Source organism: Asterias rubens, chromosome 8 (assembly GCF_902459465.1).
Source record: "Asterias rubens chromosome 8, eAstRub1.3, whole genome shotgun sequence".
Classification (NCBI taxonomy): domain Eukaryota; kingdom Metazoa; phylum Echinodermata; class Asteroidea; order Forcipulatida; family Asteriidae; genus Asterias; species Asterias rubens.
Window position 1 is genome coordinate 5,627,251 of NC_047069.1, and position 22,730 is coordinate 5,649,980.

General features: G+C 38.1%; 1 protein-coding gene and 1 long non-coding RNA gene across 4 annotated transcripts in view; both read right to left on the reverse strand.

The window, feature by feature from the left end:
- Positions 1-3,685: 3,685 nt before the first annotated feature.
- Positions 3,686-8,655, reverse strand: LOC117293748. The gene is made up of 3 exons (XR_004519468.1): positions 7,172-8,655; positions 6,433-6,550; positions 3,686-4,730 (listed from the first exon to the last, which is right to left on the reverse strand). It is a non-coding gene; the product is annotated as an uncharacterized LOC117293748 (long non-coding RNA).
- An 8,923-nt stretch (positions 8,656-17,578) lies between these two features.
- LOC117293415 (serine/threonine-protein kinase Nek1-like) overlaps positions 17,579-22,730 on the reverse strand; it is a 44,592-nt gene continuing 39,440 nt past the window's right edge. For 2 of the 3 annotated variants that reach the window (XM_033775736.1, XM_033775738.1), the window contains 5 exons: positions 22,289-22,374; positions 20,986-21,168; positions 20,030-20,163; positions 19,072-19,204; positions 17,579-18,011 (listed from right to left, as the gene is read on the reverse strand). In XM_033775736.1, coding sequence (XP_033631627.1) covers positions 18,001-18,011; positions 19,072-19,204; positions 20,030-20,163; positions 20,986-21,168; positions 22,289-22,374 — 547 coding nt within the window. In that variant the 3' untranslated portion in view covers positions 17,579-18,000. Of the gene's footprint in view, positions 18,012-19,071; positions 19,205-19,890; positions 19,928-20,029; positions 20,164-20,985; positions 21,169-22,288; positions 22,375-22,730 lie in introns of all 3 variants that reach the window. The other variant, XM_033775737.1, reaches the window with a different exon arrangement.

Consider the following 22,730-nt stretch of genomic DNA (forward strand, 5'->3'; position numbering starts at 1 on the left):
AATGGGTTTATTAGTTTGTAATATAGCTGCCTGTTCAAACACTACTCGAATTATATCCAAGGCCAAAATGGTATTGGGTGAAATCAACATCTATTGGTTTGAATTTTCAATCACAAAGTGGATTTTATGGACTATTACATATTCATCTAAACAGCCATGGCATGTTTCGTAGAGGTCTGAAGCAAACGCAAAATTCTTATTTAGCAAGGTATACCCTCGATTTGCAATAAACTGTAGGCTCATACAGTGACGAAGGGCAATTTATAATTGTGTGTTCGTCCGAAGAGAAATGTACACACGGGTAAGACTGCACCTCTTGATGTTTAGGGACGGAATGATTATAGATGAGCTGATTCATTTGCTTATTAGTTGTTAAGAGTCAGTTCAGGTAAATAATTGACATACTTGCTCATGGTCAAAAAATGAATTTTTTTTATACTTTGTGGGTGGAAGGGCCTTGGGGTGCAAGTAAACAAAATTGCATTTTCAATTCTATATATAGCCCGTTGCCATGGTTACGGCTCATTTTGTTTTTGGCCATTTTAGGCCGATTTTGGGGTCTGAAAAACTGGTTTTTAGCTCATATTTACAACTCCACCCCATTTTTGGACCCCAAAATGTCAACTTGCCAGGGGTCTCAGAAAATTTTCCTTTCGGCGGTAAAAATGTTGATTTTGCAAGTTCAAAAAAACATATTCTAATGCACGTTCTAAAAATAGCACAAGGGTAAAATTTATAGCAATATTTTTTTGTCTCAAGTAAAGCCAAGGATGATACTTTGTAGTGATGTAAAAGGTTTTATGAAATATTTTTGTTTTTTGGTGGGGTGGAGTTGTAAATATTAACTAAAAAAAAAAGTTTTTCAGACCCCAAAATCGGCCTAAAGTGGCCTAAACACAAATGAACTGTTACCATGGCAACGTGTTATATTATGATTTGAAATGTAAATGCTGTTTATTTGGACCCCAAGTCCCTACCATCCACAAAGTATAAGAAAAATATTCCTTTTTTTTTTAACCATGGACACGTATGTCGATATTATGTGAAAAGACCCTTAAAAAGGCATTTTTCACGTTTTTTTGGAAAAAAGTCTAGTTTTGAGGCAGTACTGTCACAACAGGATACAATTGCCCAAGTTTTTGACACCAGATATGGAAAGACCAATGTTGGCCCTAATCACAGCCGAACGAAAACATTTTATGAGACCCCTGGCAAGTTGACATTTTGAGGGCAAAAATAGGGTAAAAATGTCGATTTTGCAAGTTCTAAAAACATACTGTAATGCATGATGCAAAAATAGCACAAGGGTGATATTTAAAGCAATAATTTTTTTTCTCAAGGAAGGCCAAGGATGATACTTTGTAGTGATATAAAAGGTTTTTTGAAATAATGTTGCATTTTGGTGGGGTGGAGTTGTAAATATGAGCTAAAAACCAGTTTTTCAGACCCCAAAATCGGCCTAAAATGGCCAAAAAACAAAATGAGCCGTAACCATGGCAACGGGCTATATATAGAATTGAAAATGCAATTTTGTTTACTTGCACCCCAAGGCCCTTCCACCCACAAAGTATAAAAAAAATTCATTTTTTGACCGTGAGCAACTATGTCAATTATTTACCTGAACTGACTCTTAATTTACAGTCACGATAATTTATACATGCCCGTTCAAAATCCACTTTAAAACGGCCGCGCAGAATTATATCCAAGGCCAAAAAGCATTGGGTAATTAGGCTTAAAACTCAATGGTCAATGCACGGTGACTTTGTTTTCTCATTATTTTGGCCAATGGTTAAAAGTTATACCCATTATTTTTTTCAATGCACAAAGTGGATTTTTATAGACAACATTATACTACATATTTCGAGATCTACATTTTCGTCGAGCTAATTTTAGTCATTTTGTTTTACCTCCAAGTGCAATTAACTGTGCCCACAATGACGAAGGGCAAGGAAATACTAGCCTTGATTGACAAATAATGCTTAGTATTCAAAGAATACACTACACACACAATCGTTGGTGTCTTCCAGCCTCTTGAAAACCGATCAAAAAACGGTCCCCCTTAAATAGCGCCACCATAAGGTAAAATTAGTTTAGTTTTGCTAACGGTCCTCTTAAATAGCGCCACCATAAAATATAATTAGTTTAGTTTTATTAACGGTCCTCTTAAATAGCGCCACCATAAGATAAAATTGGTTTAGTTTTGTTCACGGTCCTCTTATATAGCGCCACCATAAAATATAATTAGTTTAGTTTTATTAACGGTCCTCTTAAATAGCGCCACCATAAGATAAAATTGGTTTAATTTTGTTAACGGTCCTCTTATATAGCGCCACCATAAATTATAATTAGTGTAGTTTTATTAACGGTCATGTAAAATTAGTTTTGTTTTGTTCATAGTTGCAATGAATTGCACAACAACCGCCACCCCCCCCCCCCATCTCCAAAAAAAGAAAAGACAAAAGAACAATGGGTTGAAATTTGCATTGGGGATAGGCCTAATGAATTTTCCAAGCTCTGTGAAACAATACCGGCATAAAAATTACTCAGGTTGGATTTGAACCCACATCCTTGGATAAGTTGGAACAAAGTAATAGAATACAAAGGGCGCATCAAAGCGATTCTGAAATTATAACCCCCAGTCGCTGGACCATCATTATTTTTCCTTCCTTAAACCATCGCTTCTATGGGGAGTATACAGCCGGTGCTGTGAGTTACCGCCTTCCAAGCTAATCATTCACATCAACCATCTCTGCCCCCTTACAGGTACCTATTTTACCCCTGGGTGGAGAGACGCAATGGTTAAGTGTCTTGCTCAGGACAAAAGTGTTACGACCGGGATTTGAACCCACATCCCGATGACTTAACCACCTGAACTCAAGTCCGATGCTCTTAACTGCTCGGCCACGACACCCCCTACAAATAACGCTCCATCAAATAAATTACAAGAATCTTACATTTCTGCCTTTGCAGGTTCAATCTTAGACACACTGTATACAGAAATGTTTCTCAGATTCAAATGTTTTGAATCCTTCTCTACTCTTAAACCACATTTCTTTGAAGGGAGTTGTTTCTCAAATAATGTTCTACTTTATCAATAACTGCAGTGCTTCTTAAAAAGAAATTTACCATGGTCCTTAATTTTTTGAGTAATTAAAGAGAGGTTAACCCTCCCTTTAACAAAACCAAAAACAAACATGGGTGACTGGTAGTAAGAGCTTGTGCCCTTTGGCCTTTGTAACAACAAAGAAAAGTTATAACAAAATGTTAAAATGAGAAATAGTGGAAATTGGTTCAAGCAAATTTTAACAAACTTGCTTTTCTTTGTTTTAGGGTGGAAATATTCTGGTGACACGAAACAATAACACTCCTTTATTTAGATCGAAAAGAGCTGTTGCTAATTTTGTGGTTGTGTAGTCAAAATGAACTTTTGCGTGTAAAACTTTATTTTGAGGCAAAACAAAAGTGATTAATTGCAGTGCATTCAAAGCCTGTAACTTTCTATTTGAAGATGATGTTGAACAATCACATTGCATCACTACTGAAATTTTTAACGGAAATCAATTCCAATATATAATTATGAGTATACAATGAAAGCACTAAAATCAGTTGTTATTGCATATTTTTTTGTTCTTTATTGTAGCACATCCAACTTTAAACTTACCAAAAATTATTAGATTATTATTGTTATTATACTTATTAAAATTTATTAAAAATAAGCCGGACACCAGTTTCACAGAGTGTGACATGCTGTTTTGGATGGTAACCAAGTAAGCCTAAAAATTTGTTGGGTTTTGGCTTAAAGCAACAAGGCACATAAAGAACATTTGAGGTTTGTATCCATCCAAACTACCACAATTAACAAGTGCCATTTTGGGTGTATTCATTCCGGGCAGGTGATCAATGATGAAACATAAGTACAGTCAGTGTACATCTTGAGTTGCATGAACAAGTATTATCGTCCTTTAAATGCAGGGTATACATTGGTAAATGCCAAAGACCAGTATCCTCATTTTTAGTGTATCCAAACAAATTATGCATAAAATAAAAAACCTGTTAATTTTTGGCATCAAATTTACAAAAAAATACATAGAATTGTGTACCTTAAGATGCTTGAGATTCAAGTTTTTGGAAGGAATAATTACCTCTTTCTCTAAAACTACATCACAAGGGGTTCTTTTTAACAATGTTGTATAAGTGCTTTTCATAACTCTTTACCAAGTAAGTTTGTGTTTTCAATCCAAGTAGAATACTCTGATTTTCATAAAAGTTTTAAAACCCAAACAAATTTTGGCTCTAAATTTAAACTTGATCTAGCCATGACACTTGATGTACTTCTTTGTGTGCTTTTGTAACAACCCATTCTTGTTTATAAAGGGCAATGTTTTTGTTGAAGTATATGAAAAAAAAAACCATCCAGGTCTTGACTTTTATGCAAGAAATAACTTCTGTTCATATATCAGAGTCCAGATTCCAGATCTAGAGGTTGCAAAAAGTATGATTAACTTTAGCTACAAAAATCTATAGTACCAAAAATTTGATGTATTTATGCTGTTTTGCGACGAAAGCCCTATGGAAAAGTAAAAATCAAATGCTGTTTCCTTGGGTTTCGTCCCAACTGTATTTTTACATGGTTCTGATTTTCTTGCACAGAGCGCACCACTATGGTCCAGGTAACGATGATCACCAGTGTTTGAAGTTGTAGTACTTTGTAGCTGGATCCTCTTCGAGATCTGCAGGTGAACAAAACAAATTGTCATTAAAAAGTTTAGTCTCTTTAAAAATAATGTTTCCAAGTCCAGTCCTCTTTTTTAAACAATAAAGTTTGTTGTTATTTTGAGTTTGTTTTCTGTTTCGACATATGGCGGGGAAAACAGTCTAAACTTTACCAGGGATTTCGTTCACATTATGTTTAATTTTGTGTTGCAAAATAACTCCAGAATATGAGGGACCAGTTACTTGCATATTATTAAAGAGAATCCCATCAGGACATACCGGTATGAAAAACACAGAAATAAATGGTTTAACTAAGAGATTTGCGGTAACACCATGTATATGTGGATATCTCTTTTTAAAGTAGAGTTGGTTCTGAAAAGAAGCAGTGGTTAACAAGTCAACATTTTGATCGTATGCTCTGACTGTCTTCAAAGCATACTGGTCGCAACATTGAGTTGTTTAACCACCGGTTCTTTTTAGAACCAAGGAGATTATCCACTGTAGTGTTAGCAAAAACCATCTTAGCTACACTTAAACTTGTAAAAGTTTCAACACACCTCCATACCTGTACTTATGTCTTTGGGCCTGCTTGCAACCCAGCCCCCCCCACCCCCAATGAAAATGTCTGGAAGTAACCTACTAGGAATCAACGAACAAAAAGACCAGCCAGTGGAGATTTATTTCCTGATTTGATTGTGGATAAAAACTGAAGTCCAGGGCCCAATTTCATAGAGCTGCTTAAAGACACTGGACACTTTTGGTAGTTGTCAAAGACCAGTCTTCTCACTTGTTGTATCTCAACATATACACACAAAAAATAACAGACCTGTGAGAAATGTGAACTCAATTGGTTGTCGAATTTGCGAGATATTAATGAACAAAAAACACCCTTGTCACATGAAGTTGTGTGCTTTCAGATGCTTGATTTCAAGACTTCAATCTTGAAATCAAATTCAAATGTTTGAGTGGAAAATGACCTCTTTCTCAAAAACTATGTTACTTCAGAGAGAGCCGGTTCTCACAATGTTTTATACTATGAACAGCTCTCCATTTATCGTTAACAAGTTAGTTTTTATGCTGCAAATTATTTTGAGTAATCACCAATAGTGTCAAGTGTCTTTAAGCAGAAAATCTTGCTCAAAGACATTCTGCTAAGCTGAAAAAGGTCACAAAATGTTTTTTTTTAATATGGTATTTTGGATGGTAACCTGATTCTGGTGGGCAAACTTTGGTTGTGCTGAGCTACTTTTTGAGCTCAAGTGGCCCCACATGATTTAGAGCGCAAATTGCTCGTTTTTTGTATTTTTCAACAAGATATAAGCAGAGCTATGTTTTTATTTTGTTTTAAGAGCAATTGATATGAAGCCCCTTTTATTGGTTTAACAAGGTGCTGATAGGAAACACCAGAGGTCAAGTTCAGTGCAGCTATAAAATGGTAAGGCCATCCGCCGCCCTCGGGTAAACAACTCCTTATAAGGGAATGCTGTGCGCGTTGTGCGTATCGCATGATGTGGAACAACTGTTTCAGCTGTTGCTCTCGACCAATAGGAATGAAGAAACTGTCTTGTAAGCACAGGTGCAAGCTCACGTGTCACGCCCATGTTTTTAACACTTTTTACTGGTCATAAACAAAGGTTTATACACACACACACGTGACGCGCTCTCCACCAATCGAAATAGCTTAACTGAGGTATTTATGAATAATCATTAATCAATTACCTTGATTCACTGCTACAAAACTGGGCATCAGTCAAACTTGAACATGGCCTCTTTGTGAAGTTGTTGATTCTTGAACCTGCACACACTCACTGGCAGATGCACATCACTGCAACTCAAGCTGAACAGTTTTTACACAGGAAAAAGATAAGAAAGAAAAGTTCAACTTTTGCAGTTTGGGTTCTTTATCTTGAGGAAAAATTGAACCATTTCAAACTTGATTTAATTTCAGTTAAAATCAGTTTATAGGTCAATATGTTTGACTTCGTTACTTTTTGAAAGTCTGACTGTTACACTGTGATAGATCAAGATGGTTCAATTCCTGGAGGATCTATTTAAATTCGTAATGATTTCCCAAGTGCTTTCAAAGCCGAGATGATAATACTCCAGATATTATACAGCAAGTTTCCGCGACCAGTAAGGTACTCAAGGCACTTGTACAAACAAAAACATTTTAAGACATTATGAGATATTTAGCTCCTAATAAGGGTTTACAAGGGGGCCGTGCACATTAAGCAGCCGCACTGCAATAAACACCGAGGCAAACCCCTTCTCTTAGTGTAGGCATTAGTGTTATTGCATTGGACAACACATGGGACCTGCAGCTTTACATCTTACAAGTGTCAAGACCGGGACTTGAAGCCAATCTAGAATACATGCGGCCAGTCATGCTCAATAAATGAAAATGACATCAATGAAAGAAAAAGAACAGCACCTTTATCAACAAAGAGATTTGTGTTACCTGTCCTTCTGACCTTTCTGCACTCATTATACCTGATGTAGTGCGCTCCTCTTGAAACCACTTTCCAGCCTCCTCTGTTTGATGTTTTGGCTTAAGACACTTCTTCATGTATCTTAAAAGCTATAAAGAAATTCTAGAAGAAAAGGGGTGTTAGCATGCTGTGAAAGGAAAAGTTAGCCCTTGTGACGTTAGCGTAGTACCTGACCTTAACAAATCTGAGAGTGGAAGGAAATTTAGCCATTGTGACATGCTGTGGAAGGAAAAGTTAGCCCTTGTGACATGCTGTGAAGAGAAAAAATAGCCCTTTTTGACGTTACTGGACCTTAAAAAATCTGTCAGAGAAAAGGAAAAGATAGCCATTATGACATGCTGTGGAGAGAAAAGTTAGCCCTTGCGCCATTACCTGACCTCAACAAATCTGAGAGTAGAAGGAAAAGTTAGCCCTCTTTGACGTTTCTGGACCTTAGCAAATCTGAGAGTATAATGAAAAGTTAGCCCTTAAATTGAATCCTTATGACATACTGTGGAAGGAAATTTGCCCTTGTGACGTTACTTGACCTCACCAAATCTGAGAGTGGAGGGCAAAACTGGCCCTTGTGACATAACCTGACCTCACCAAGTCTGAGAGTCAAAGGAAAAGTTAGCCCTCTTTGACGTTACTGGACCTTAAGAAATATGAGAGTAAAAGGAAAAGTTAGCCCTTATGACATACTGTGGAAGGAAAAGTTAGCCCTTGTGACATGCTGTGGAAGGAAAAGTTAGCCCTGTGTCGTTACCTGACCTCACCAAATCTGAGGGTGGAAGAAAAAGTTAGCCCTTATGACATGCTGTGGAGGGAAATTAGCCCTTTGTGACGTAACTTAAAAAGTTAGCCCTCTTTGACGCTTCTAGCTGGACCTGAACAAATCTGAGAGCAAAATGAAAAGTTAGCCCTTATGACACACTGTGGAAGGAAACTAGCCCTTGTGCCAATACTTGACCTCACCTGAGATTGGAAGGAAAAGTTAGCCCTTGTGATGTTACCTGACTTCACCAAATTTGAGAAAGGAAGGAAAAGTTAGCCTTTATGACATACAGTAAAAAGAAAAGTTAGCCCTTTCGACGTTACCTGATCTTAACAAATCTGAGAGAGAAGGGAAAAGTTAGCTCTTGTGACCTGCTGTGGAAAGAAAAGTTAGCCCTTGTGATCATTACCTGACCTCACCAAATCTGACAGTTGAGAGAAAAGTTAGCCCATATGGCATACTGTGAAAAGAAAGGTTAGCCCTTGTGACATGCTGTGAAGAGGAAAGTTAGCCCTTGTGATGTTATCTGACCTTACCAAATCTGAGAGTGGAAGGCAAAGTTAGCCCTTGTGACATACTGTGTAAAGGAAAGGTAAGCCCTTGTGACATATGCTGTGGAGAGAAAAGTTAGCCCTTGTGACATGCTGTGGAAGGAAAAGTTAGCCCATGTTTTCTGACCTTATCAAATCTGAGATGACCCTGTTGACCCTTATACTTGCACATCATATGTTACTTGTTCTGCCACTGCACTTGACTCCATGTAGTGTGTATCTTCCTTCAGAACATCTTAGACCGTGGTAACGACACACAGCAGAGCTTCTCAGTCCGATGACAATGAGTATCAATAAATGATACATGTGGCTCACAGTACACCAACCTGTTCAATGGTTAAGGTTTAGTCACCTATTTTCTAGGCCTACACTTCTTACTCTAAGCCTGTTGGCAATTTCTTACAGTGTGATCTAAACATACCTCATTTTTTCCACGACTGCTTCTCCTGCATAAGTCAGAGGCCTCACCACCAGCATGCAGTTTCCTTGATGCTGCTTCCTTCTGTTTTTCTTCTTCTTCATGTTCTTGGGGCTTGCTTTTGTTTTAATGCGCACCAAAATGAGTGGCTCATTTCTCTTACGCTTTGCTAAACAGGTTGATACCTTTTTTACTTTAATTGTTTTCTAAAGTAAAATATCTGCGCTTACGTAGGTTTATTATATCTTTATTGATTTGTTTACCTTTTTATGGAGTGGGGGTCGAGATATTTTGATAATGCTTTACAAGTTTGATAATAACGTTAAACATGCAGGCACTTTTCTCTTAACTTAAAGTAGAAAACCCAGTTTATATACAGCTCATAGATCAGGACATAAACGGTTTAGCTTTACTAAATTAATTTGAATCCATTTAACATTCCTAAACCAAGAAACTATACAACTGATTGATAAAAAACCATTGTAAAACCCTATGCCTGACCTTTTATTTTACCGATTACAGACCTTTAGTATGAACTGTAAATTTAATTGTTCATCAGCAACTAGGTCTTTTTTGTCCCCTATTGTGTACCTTAAACATTTTCTGGTTTTGTTAAAGCATACTTGGTATGTCTTCCAGACATGTGTTTTTGTTTGGTTTTTTTCCATTAAAGAAACAACAGCTACAGGCTTTGCTCGAGTGTTATCTCTATAAGTCTTTATCATAACAAGCCTTATGTATTTCAAACAATACTGACATTGACTAAATGATGTGGCTTTTGCCACATATTTTGTTTTTGTACATTAAAATACCCTATATGACATTTTCGTAGTTTACAAGTTTGTATCTAACATGGTTTCAGGCAACATTTCTCTGACAGTTTTATAAACTTAACATGTCAATGTAGAACTTCAGTTTGAGACTTCCCTGGGAAAGTTGTCCAAGTGAAATGAGGATCCAAACCTAACAAAGAGGCATCACTGGCTACGACCAACATGCCATACAACAAAGAAAAGCCCATGATGTTGTCTACATCACCATGAAACCGTACAAGTTGACAACATCTACAAGTACTGAGTCGAGCTTCCTGCAGAGAATCATTGGGGATGGAATTGGGTTAGATCTTCTCTTACCATTTTGATGTCCCCAAGATCTTGTTTACCTTTGTAGAACTCCAAATCGTCAGAAAACCAATACCACACACTCCATAGAAACCTTCAACTTCATGGATCAGTCAGAATCTTCAATTGCGCACACTCCATAAAAATCTTCACTGATCAGCCAGCCAGAGTTGGGGAAAAGACCTGAAAAGACAAACAAAATTGTAAGACTAAAATTTAAGTCATAAAACACTGGTCTCATTTATTCAAGGTAGGGTCATAGGTTGGTAAATACTCAATTTAGGACCATTAACAATTATTTGGTGAGAATCAACAAGCCAGAAAAAGTTGGTACTATAAGCTACTTTTTTGGGGGGGGGGTAGATAATTTTAACTGGAGCCAGTGTCATAATCATACTCTTTTTATATGAACCTGCATGTCACTGGAAATAGTTGATAAAAGATTCAAAGCTGTGGCATTTTTATAACAACTTCAAGAAAAGTCTTGAAATATTCCCCTAAAATGGAAAAAATGAACATATTCATATTAGTGGGTGACTGTGGGTTGATACTCTGCACCATGTGGTTTGTGCATCATGTTTTCAATGATTGTACGACAACGTGTATTCTGAAATGAACGCTGCAATTCAGATCCCGATCACGGCCAAATTAAATCTAGCAAGTATCTAGAATTGTCAAACTTACTATTTTAAAAGCTTTAGTTAAAGTTTTATTGGGATTTTGCCACTAAACCCTCATTTATATGTGAAAAGAAACAAAAGATTTTGACTCGCCCGACGCTATTTTCACTCGCATTTGGCGATCGGGCAACCGCTCATTTCGAACCCTGAAATTTACACCAGACTGATTTACACAGATGTCTGTTTCGCATAATTTGTGTTTTCAATTGGTTTTATTTAATTTGTTGATAAGACAACTTAATCTCAAAAATTGGCTTGGTATCACATATTTTTGTATTCAGCACCCCAAAATTAGGCGAGTTGGATGGGTTACCACAGTTTACTAAAAAAAAACCGCTTACCCACTTAAATAGAGACCTTTTTCAAATAATGGTCTAGACTAGTTGAGAGAACCAAACATGACTGTCACTGTATAAGAACCTGGAAATGGAACTCTTTTCAGCAGCTCACCAAAAACAGAATTTTTTTAGCCAGAGGCTCTGAACACTCTTGTCAGTAAATGCTCCAGACAATAAGTATTCATACTGCATAACACTTGACAAGTAAAATTTTCCCTCTTTTTTAGCTAGTTCCATTCTTCCACAACTTGCGAAACCAAACTATTTGAAAGCTTAGCCTATAATTAAAAATAAACTAATGTACATGTACATAATGTACATGACAGGTAGGTATACACTGCTCACACCATGTACACTGCATTACACAAACAATTAATCAGCTGATAAATCAGACTCCGCCTCTAAAATATAACTGACTAATCACAACCGCGAACACGCAACCTGAGCCCAGACACGCGCCCAACTAATAAGCTACCCACGTGGATATCGTTCAGAAACAAGGTGGGCGGGGCTTAATGGCGGAGCTGTTGCACATGGAGAAAAAAATTGGCTCGGCCGCCATTTTTAAATTTCTCAAAATACAGAAAAAAGACAAGATAAAAAAGGGGATATAATTAATACTCAAAATAACATAGTTTTTAGTCACTAACTTGGCAGTCGGTTACAGTAACTCGGTTAAAGCACCCTTACGGAAGTGACAACTATAAACGTACAAATTTGCCGCTGACTTTCATCAAATTTCAGTCTTTTTGTGAACGAAAAGGAGCAAGTGTACGTAAAAAATTGACATTTGGGAAAAGTTTCCGTATGGCGCCACCACTTTTTCATTCGATATAAAATAATATAGGAACTTATTTACCTGATTCATATATCCCTTTTTGTTAAAATGAGTGAAAAAGTGGTGGCGCCATACGGAAAGTTATCCGACATGTGTATTAAATTACACTCAGTTGTTCTAGGTTTCACACAACAAAGTTCAGTTGAAATTAAATTAATTATAACTGGAAAAAATAACCGGCGCAGTTTCAGCCAAAAATGCCGGCTCCTCTGTTCACAAAATGGCCAAAAATATTGTCTCAAAATGAGCCATGTTTGGCTAACCATGAGCCAAGACTGGTCGAGTAAAAATTTAGCATCTTTGAGTCAGTTTTTCCCCTATTGTTGAATTCTCAAAAATAATGAGTATTTACCTTTATCAGGTTCGTGGGCAGCAACACCCATTCCGTTATCTCTTATAGTTTGGCCGGGTGCATGTCTCCTTCCACTGGTCCGGGCGGTGAAGCTCTGGTCAACCGGTGACCGGGTGTTACAGCTCTCTCCTCCGGCTGGCCGTGGGCTGCAGTCTGGTCCCGCGCACTGGGTTCGTCTTCTCCGGTGGGGCATGAATTTCAGTACCGTCTTCGCCGCCTGTTAAAGTGTTCTTAAAAACGAAGTCCTCGTTACACAAGTTGGAGCATAAAGACTGAAAGCTCCACAGAGAAATTAGCCGGTTATGAATGTTATTTTTTGCCGTCTCGAAGAAACAAGAGAAAGTTCCAATAAAATAGCCTCTGCTGGTCCGATGCCGGCAATATTCATAGTCTTTTGGCAGTATTCCACTCCGTGTCAGCTCAGACAAAGCAATTCACACACACTGGAGTCACTTCCTCCATGTTCTGAACCAGAATATTGACAGTTTGCTAGAGTTTTCCGCAAAAAAAACCCAGAAAAACTGGTTTTGTTTTAGCAGACGAGAATGTGTAGCAGACGAAAAAGTGTGCAGACGAGAGCTGAAAAAGTACGTGTTGACTCGTCCGTGTGGTCTGATGTTATGCTCATGTCAAACTGCAAGCACACATGTTTTTGGCCACTCGTGGTCAAAAACAGAGAATTTCATTGGCCAATACAGAAACGTCTCATTTGCATAACAAAGAGATTTGCATCTTGGTTCATATAGCGCAAGGAATTTGTGAGATAGCGCAAGGAATTTACGAGATATGCATAACTCCTGTAGTTGCTTTGGTACTTGTGAATGTTTTAAAACTTGTTAAAATGTCAAGTGCGTGCAGTTTTCTGAGCCAAGTGTTTTTGTTTGCTGAAACAAACATTAGTGTAAACATTCCACTGTACCTAAGCCACGCCCCCTTTATACACATTATTTTTATACATAAAAGTTGTCAGAAAAATATCTCAGAATTGAAAGTTTCTGTCAGCTTTTGAACAATGACTCGGATAATTTGGGGTAAAACTACTCAGAAAAAGGAGAAACTTTCAGGCGTGCAGCAGATACGCGCGCGTATGAATTAAAAATTCAGAACGTCACACGCATGCGCATCAGGTGTACGCACAAGGTTTGTGTCGTCTGCTCGGGACTTAGAAGGTAATTAGTGCAGATTGTATGGGTTTGATAACATTATTTTAAAATATACCTTTTGAGCTTCTGACAAATAGGGTTTATCATGAGTGGTCTTCAGTGTATTAATTCGGCAACAGATTCGTTTTTCTAAATAAAACATTTAGGCTATCTACTGATTGTTTTATGATATATATTAAAGCTTTTTTTAATTAAAGATAATTTCGAATACCTTATTATAGCACTGAGCCAACTGTGTGCATTTTAACCACAACCAAAAACATTTGTTTCACCATCGAAGGTATTTCTTATAACAGAAATTTATAGCTGTGAGAAGATCTAACCCCCCCCCCCCCAAAAAAAAGCTTTTGGTTGGTGAATTTCCGTCACTTGATTACTGTCTTCTATTGTAGTGATTTTTGTTTGTTTCTTTTTGGTGTGTGGGTACAGTAGGTTTTGCACCTGTTGACTCTTGTTAATTTAATTAAAATTTTTACCTTTGTTTTTTTTAACTTCGTATTTCAAATTAAACTGGTTCTGACTTTTCGAAACGGTTTTAATAAATTAAAATGAAATCTTAAAACAATTAATGGAAGGTAAGCCCAAAACCGTTGTTTATTCATTTATTTATTTATTTATCGGATGATTTTTTTAAGGGGCTTGTAGTGATCATTATACGTCATCAGTTTGTGCAAAGTGAGCTTGGCTCAAAGGGGATCAAAGTCAAACTTACAAATGGTTTTAAGAAGTCTGACTTGCACCAGAACAAGCAAACAGGGAGTCCCCCTATAATAGTTCTGGATTACTTAGCTGGTAGAGCACTTGCGTATAAACTTAGAGGTCACAGATTCAAATCCTGTGTAGTCCCTTTTGTTCAGTTCGCCCCTTTATTTATAACAGAGATATGCTCTGCAGCGGAGTAGCCAAGGAGGAGCCCGGGGCATCATGTGCAACCCCCCCCCCCCCCCGCGCTGTCCCCAATGAAAACAAATCGCAGTAGTGATCACAAAATAAGGGGGAAACGGAATCTGATGTAGTTAACGATCGCGATCTCTACCACAGCCATATAATGGCAAGAACATAAGAGGATTGTAAATGGCGGTCCCCTTCCAAAACACAACTGCATGATCCCCGACGCTGACAAAACCATCCCCCCCCCCCCTCCCTAAGGCTATACCGCTTCTGCTCCGAGGTTGTTAAGATGTCTATTTCTAGAGCATGTCATCTTCAGGAGGTTATTGTACCTGGAGAACAATACCCATTGTTTTTCTCTTTGTTCACGGAACACAACAACATAACAGATTACAAAACAAACAAAAACCATTGGTTGATAATTAATTTATTTAACAAAATATGCACATACTTCACAGGAGTAGGTTACTTTAAAAATCACACGGGTGGTTTTCCAAATCATAAAACAAAATTACAATAAACCAAGAATTGAAAAACAAAAGCATGACCAGTCTTTCTGAATACAATATCACAAGCTAATAAACAGACATTTACATGTCTACCATGTACACAAAAACACATGCATTCTATTTCTGCTATAGCACATGCTTCAGTTTTGCATTTTGCTTTTTAAATTACGTTCACACACAAAAAAGGCAATTTTGGTATAATACAATGTACATTTTTAACTATTGTTAAATAATGAAACCTTGGGCTAATGGTTGCTTCCACTCAATAATTAAAGACACTGGATACTATTGGTAATTGTCAAAGACCAGTCTTCTCACCCTTGTGTATCTCACAATTTGCATAAAATAACAAACCTGTGAAAACATGAGTTCGATTGGTCGACGGAGTTGCGAGATAACTTTGAAAGAAAGAAGAACAAAAACCATGTCACACGAAGTTGTGTACTTTAATATGCTTGATTTCGAGATCTCAAATTCTAAACTTGAGGTCTCGAAATCAAATTCGTGGAAAATTACTTCTTTCTCAAAAACTAAGTCACTTCAGAGGGGGCCGTTTCTAACAATGTTTTATACCATCAACCTCTCCCCATTACTCGTAACCAAGTGAGGTTTTATGCTGATAATGATTTTGAGTAATTACCAATAGTGTCCACTGCCTTTAAGCCTACCCAATACACAATTCATAGGGTGTTATGGTCTAGCGCACGTTGCTGCATACTCCTAAGGAGCTGAGATGGTTTCAGGAATGCTTAAAGGGAAGGCATATATTGGTGATCACTCTTAAAGTTTATCGCGATACAATCTAACCTGGTTCGGATTTAGCAGCCTCAATAGTATTCATCGTTTTGTCCCAAAAATTTGAATCTGAGAAACCTTTCTGTCAGATACACTTCTCAGATTGTGTGTATCCCACATCAAAATATTCTTACTGCGTGGACATAACCATTCTGAACGGTTAAAAAACCCAAAGGTATACGTTCCCTTTAAGGCAGGTGAGCAGGGTGTAGTGTAGAATGAATTGATACTTGCACTGAATGAAAGCCTTTTCGTATAATAACTAGTACTTTAGCATTAAAATAGTCTAGATTGATGAAGTTGCCCACCATTAAATAACATGCATGATATCCGCTCTTTGGAAAAAAAAATACTCAACGTTTTATTTAGTACAAGGGCTGACAAACATTGAAATGATATGGGCAATCTAACAACAGCTGCATAAGTTAATATAAAAATGTGCTACTTTAACTCAGATTATATGTTCTCTTGGTAAAATCACAGGAGACATGCTCGAACTGCAGTTTGTCCTGAAAAAAAAGCGTGCAAGGCACTGCAAGACTTGTACTGTCTTTTTCAATGGGGAACTTTTGGGCACTAGGTGGCAGCAGACTTACCAGGTAAATGCATCGTCCTTGGAAATCTACGCATGCTCAGAACTGCGTAAACAATGGAATTTTACCTAATAAGTCTGCTGCCACCAAGCGTTCCAAAGTCTCCATTGTCAATGGCACAGCTGAATAAATAAAAACAAAATCTGCTGATCTGAAAAGATGCATAGATGCATACATTTAGACAGTAAAACATGTTTTCTTCAAAATATGATCAAAGATTTAATTTTACCAAATTTCTTAATAACTATTCCACAAGAAAAGTACTAAAATCATAACCCAACCGAAGTTCTATCTTCCAAAGATCACAATTCAGCATGTTGAATTGAAGCATTGTAATTGTACACCATTTTATGGTCTATCAAAGTTGGTTTACTCTTACAAAGCACAAAATAAGAAAACACTGTCATCAGTTTAACTGAAAATTCCAAATATCCCGTATGTCGAGTCAAGTGAACAATGTTCCTTGCGTGATATAAGACACTTCATGACAGTATAATTTGATAACATAGTACTGAGTTCTAAAACAAAGTTAACGCATGCATTACACATGTACTTCTGGTATTATAAGCTAACTATTAATCTGCTTATTTAAAAAAAAAAAAAATGAAAGAATTGAATTGAAAGTTAAGCAGAGAACTTTAGTTGTAAGTACAGAGTAAAGCAAGGTAGCAACACCGTGAAATTGGGCCCTTACTACTGGGTTAATTACTACACTTTGTGTTAATTGTGCATGCGTTTTGTATTGAAGTATGTTTCGGTTTGGTCATGAGTACTGCTATTTCACAATTTGATTTTACTTAAGGTATTGTTTCGGCGGATAATAATTACAAAATACTGACAGTGTAAGTTCTTTAAGGATCATGCACACTTCTTATTATGAATCAAAAGTTGTAAATGCGTTACATAATATGTACAGTGTATGTTATAAAAAGAACTTGTAGTTGTGTGCCCGGAGGAGGGATGCAGAGAAAGTTAACAGGTAAAAGGGTGTAAGCAATTTAATGTGTCAATTGGGTTTCAAAAAAACTGAGCATATTTAACAGTTTTCTACCATTCTTAAAGACACTGGGCACTATTGGTAATTGTCAAAGACTAATCTTCACAGTTGGTGCATCTCAACATATGCATAAAATAACACACCTGTGAAAATTTGAGCTCAATCGGTCGTCGAAGTTGCGAGATAATAATGAAAGAAAAAAACACAATTGTCACACAAAGTTGTATGTTTTCAGATGCTTGATTTCGAGACCTCAAATTCTAAACTTGAGGTCTCGAAATCAAAGTCGTGGAATATTACTTCTTTCTCAAAAGCTACATTACTTCAGAGGCAGCCGTTTCTCAGAATGTTTTACACTATCAACCTCTCCCCATTACTCTTATTCAAGTAAGGTTTTATGATAACAATTATTTTGAGTAATTATCAATAGTGTCCACTGCCTTTAAGTCATTCTAGGAGGGTTAAATTCTGCATTGGAATGGGAAAACATGGGTGATTCTAACAACAAAAATGTGACAGTGATGCCACATGTTTTTCTCACAAGCCATGGGTTGCACATACGTTTCACTATTTCTTCACGATTATATGATTCCATTACTTTAAATTTTTATTTGAAAGCTATAGACAAGACATTACCTTCAATATATATATCTGGATAGAAAACTTACATAGGTGGACAGTACTTGGAGGCTAGAAATTAAGGCTTACGAACGTGGTTATATTTCTTCAAAGACATCAGTGATTTCGACAATAATTTTGATTTCTCGTTGGAGGCAGCTTGGAATGTGGAAACATCTTTCAATCATTATCTGTGAAGGGGGATGGGGGTTGGGGAAACAGTTTAAAAATGTGTACAAAAATGGGTAGGAATTCAACACTTATTATAATCTTGGCCCAATTTCATAGAGCTGCCTTAACATATTGGACACTATTACTAATTGTCCAAGACCAGTCTTCTCACTTGGTGTATCTCAACATATGCATAAAATAACAAACCTGTGAAAATTTGAGCTCAATTGGTTGTCGAAGTTGCAAAATAATAATGAAAGAAAAAACACCGCTGTCACACGAAGTTGTGTGCTTTCAGATGCTTGATTTCGAGACCTAAAAATCTAATTCTGAGGTCTCAAAATCAAATTCGTGGATAATAACTTCTTTCGCGAAAACTACGTTACTTCAGAGGGAGCCATTTCTCACAACCAACAGCTCCCCATTACTCATTACCAAGTAAGTTTTTACGCTAATAAATATTTTAAGTAATTACCAACAAAGTCTACTGCCTCTAAAGCACAAAAATAGCTTAGCACAAACAAAATTCTGTTAACCAAATAAGGTACACGTTGCCGGCCAACCTACCATGTCACATGTACAACTTGTGACTGGTATCCTGCTCATACCTGCTCAACAGAAAATTATTAAGCAATATTTTCTACTTATGCAACTATTTGATAGTGGGCCCAGGGACTGAACACTGTCTCCTAAAGATGATCAGAAATTAAACATAATCAGGATCCATAATTCTATTGTGTAAATGCTAACTCCCCAAAACAGAGAACAGAAAAGGGGCATGTCATTGCACTGCGCATCGTGCAAAGGAGTCAATAGGAACATTTGGTAGACTCCAGGCGTGTATGCTTCGTTTTTGAAAGGGCATAGGCACCTAGACGATTTGTCCTTGGTATAGAACACTCCATGAGGAAAACTGGAAATTTCTACTGGAGCATTTCAGGGCACCAAGGTAATGACAAGGGGGCACGAAGGCAATCGCCTTCGATGCCTCCGTGAAGTATCAGGCCTTGACTCCCACTGCTTTATATCAGTTGTGGTATGAAACAAGGCCCAACGATTGATTTTTAGGGGGTTTCTAACCTTCTGTATACGCTCCATCAGCCATGACTAGTTGTAGTATCTTAGTGTATAGGTGTTCTTGATCCTCAGCTAGGATGCTACCAATCACCTTGGTGCCTTGCTCTATATCTTCATCTTCATCTTCATGGATTGCCTGGCAGGATCACAACAAGAATCAACGACAAGAAGTTTAAAGACACAGGTAATGGATCGGTTTAATATCGTTGTCGATTGGTCTAGTTTACTGGATCCAAGCTGTGGGCCCAATCTCACATAGATGCTTAAGCACAACAAGTTGCTAAGCACAACAAACTTATGCTTAATAGAACAAGGTCGCCAGCCACAATACCATGTCTCAGGTGCAATTTGTGACCGGTGTCCTGCTCATTTTTGCTGAGCAACAATTATAAGGCAATATTGTCTGCTTAAGCTGCTCTATGAAATTGGGCCCTGGTGTTGTCAGCAGCACAGTGTGGGTTTGTTCTGAGTCACGACACTTGTGCCCTTGAGCAAGGCACTTGAACATATTTGGTTCGAAAAAAGTTGGGAAGGTAGTGCATTCTGCTCTACTAGCCTGGCTCCTAGTGGAGAATACCCAAGCCTACATCAGACTGTAAAGGGGGTAACCCTGTTTCAGCCCCAGGAATAGCGTGCCCCAGGTGGCAGTTGATTTTGGTCGATAGCCCAAATCGATGAAGTGTAGCCCTCACATTGAGGTGGCCGTCTGGCCTTGTGATGTACATGTAAGGCAACATCTCATTAAAAAATGTTTTAAAAATAAAAACAATGCTTATTCATGGCAATCAAAATAAGCAATGGTCAACATGTAGGTAGTCTTACCTGTATTGATTTGTAAGCTTTGATGAACGTATCACAACCTAGTTCCTTCTCACGTTGTAGTCTAGATTGCCCTGTGACCGATGCTCATTAAGATTGCAGCAATCAAAATAAGCAATGGTCAACAGGTAGGTAGTCTTACCTGTATTGATTTGTAAGCTTTGATGAACGTATCACACCCTAGTTCCTTCTCTAGTTGTAGTCTAGATTCTTCAAGTCGACTGAAGAGACTCTCGTCGTCTCCTTCCCTCTCCTCTTCCCCGTCCGTCCCATCTCCTGAAGTCAATAAATCATTGAACCCGACTTATTATAAGTTATCACACAAGCGCAAGTGGAGTACGAAAAAATATAGCACTTCTGTGTACCATATCCAACAAGGTCAAATGCAGAGTAAGATATGGGACTCAAACTCGCTATATTTTTTCGGTATATCAACGAATTTATCTTCAAGCAAAGTTTAAACAACGCATGTGATGATCAGCATTTGACACAAACGCGCCACTTTTGAATCCACAGTAACTTCTTTTAATAATAATAATAATAACTCGTTTTTATATAGCGCTTTTCACACCCGAAGGGCGCCCCAAAGTGCTTCACATTATTACCCCTGGTCACTGGGCCTTAAATCACTCCTTAAACCATCTCAGCTCCCTGGTGGGGAGTATGCAGCCTGTGCAACATTAATTATGCGCTACTCGGCTAAATCAATTACAAGTACCATCTCTGCCCTCACAGGTACCCATTTACCCCTGGGTGGAGAGAAGCAATTATAGTTAAGATTTGCATACAGCTTATAAAAGCACAATAGGCGGTGTTAGAAAACACAGAGTGAGCTATGGGCTGTGCGATATATGTTCTATCACACTCCGTATTGCTATGGATCGAACAATCAGAATCAAGGCTTCAAGTCTGCTTGAAGATAATGTAAAAGTTAATGAAGGTTTTTTTGATACCGGTCACATGTAATTTGCTGTTCATAGTCGGCAGGCTTGAAAATGTTACAGGCATTTGATGATCTACCCCTCACACCCCTAGAGAGAAAATCACATAAACAAACAAATCAATAACAACCACACCAACAACAACAAAAACACCTACCCGAGTCCCAGTCTTCATTGATAGGTTTACTCTCTCCCGATTCGTTCCCGTCAGCCATGTCATCTTCTTCCTCATCCCCACCCTCGGCTCCGACCGGCGAGGAGGACTTGGATGACCTGTCATCTGACCCCCCAGTTGACCCTTGACCCTTATGATCTGCTATGGTGGGGTTGTCCTCAGCATCTGCCCAGAAGATTTTCAATATTTAAAACACTCCTCACAACATGATAAATTAACACAATTATAAACTATATTATTTGGGATTACCCTTACACTGATGTGTGCAAAGAACTGTACTTCCCCCCCCCCTCCCCCGAGTCTTGTGAATACTTGGGTGGGATTCAAACCCACAGCCTTTGCAATTATTTGCCCTAGGCGGATTTTGGCGCTAAATAATTACTGTTTATTACTAATATTATTCTAGAGTAGATGTCATGCAGAAAGGTTCCACTAATTACTGGCTCCATAGTAAGCCCAAGAGTTTGATTGAAAGGGGGGGGGGGGGGGGGGGGGTGAACCTAGAACCTGGCATAGACTGTCGGCAAGACATCTGGAAGCCTGATACTAAGAACAGGTGGCACCACTTTACAGGCATGCAACTCTCCAGCAGAACAAATGCGGAAAATAATTTCCTAATAATCGTGTGTACTAAAGCTAGCCGCGTATTGGTATCTGGTTCCCCCGGCATCCTCTTATTCAATAAGCAATAAAAACACTACAGAGCCAGACTATGCAAAAATAGTGTAGACGGTATGCTGTACACGAGGAGAATAGACCCTTCCCATGAAATATGTAAATTGCACATAGCGCGTACGCACTAACATTTTGGTAGGCAAAATGAGGGAAAATCGCGCTGTTTTGTACATGGCTAACGGCTGTGTGACGCAGATGCGATTGCGCGTCTGCTTAGTGCACAACTCTATGGCGTTTGCCAACCAATAGGGTCTGTACGCAGGCGTGAATGTAATTAGCATATTTCATGGGAAGGGTCCATTATGTCCTAGTCGTGTATTGGGCACTAACAGTGTCTGGTTCCTGCTAATTCCTTGTACAACAAACACATAAAAACACTTCGTAGCAAGACTGTTAACAAAATAGAGTAGAAGGTACGCTGTACGAGGAAAACTTGTGTCTCTGTGATTTCATGATAGCGTGGAATTTCCATTTCATTGAAACATGAAAAAAATTGCGGATCCGCGGAAGAGTTGCATGCCTGACTTTATCAGAGTGTTAGATCTGGGTGACCTTAGAAACGTTGAGAAAAAGGATGGAAGATGCCATAAAGGCGTCTCAAGATTCTTACCAGCAGCTTCTAGAATGCTCTTCATGGATTCCACTAGACTCTTGTATTCCTCATCGTCGTCATCGTCATCTACATCAGCCTCATCACTACACAACAGTAAAGAAACACTGTCAAAGTTGAACAATATGTTAACAACAATAATAACAATGTGTGTTGATTATGGTCAAACCAAGAAGGCTCATCAAAGCCCATTACAGTGTTTTTACCTAAGCTCATTTGGGTGCTTAGTATTCCTAGTATTTTAATAATAAATCAGACAAACAGGGATGTGACAGGCTGTTGACAAAAGAAACCTAAACTGTGAGTGCAAAGCGTAAAAGCTTGGTAGTCCGAAGCCTACTGACATGCATTTATCTTTGGTTTAAAAAGTACTACTTTGCAATCTGGGGCAACTTTCTTCATAAACGGATTTCAAATTAAAAACAGAGAAATCGCGTCTCTT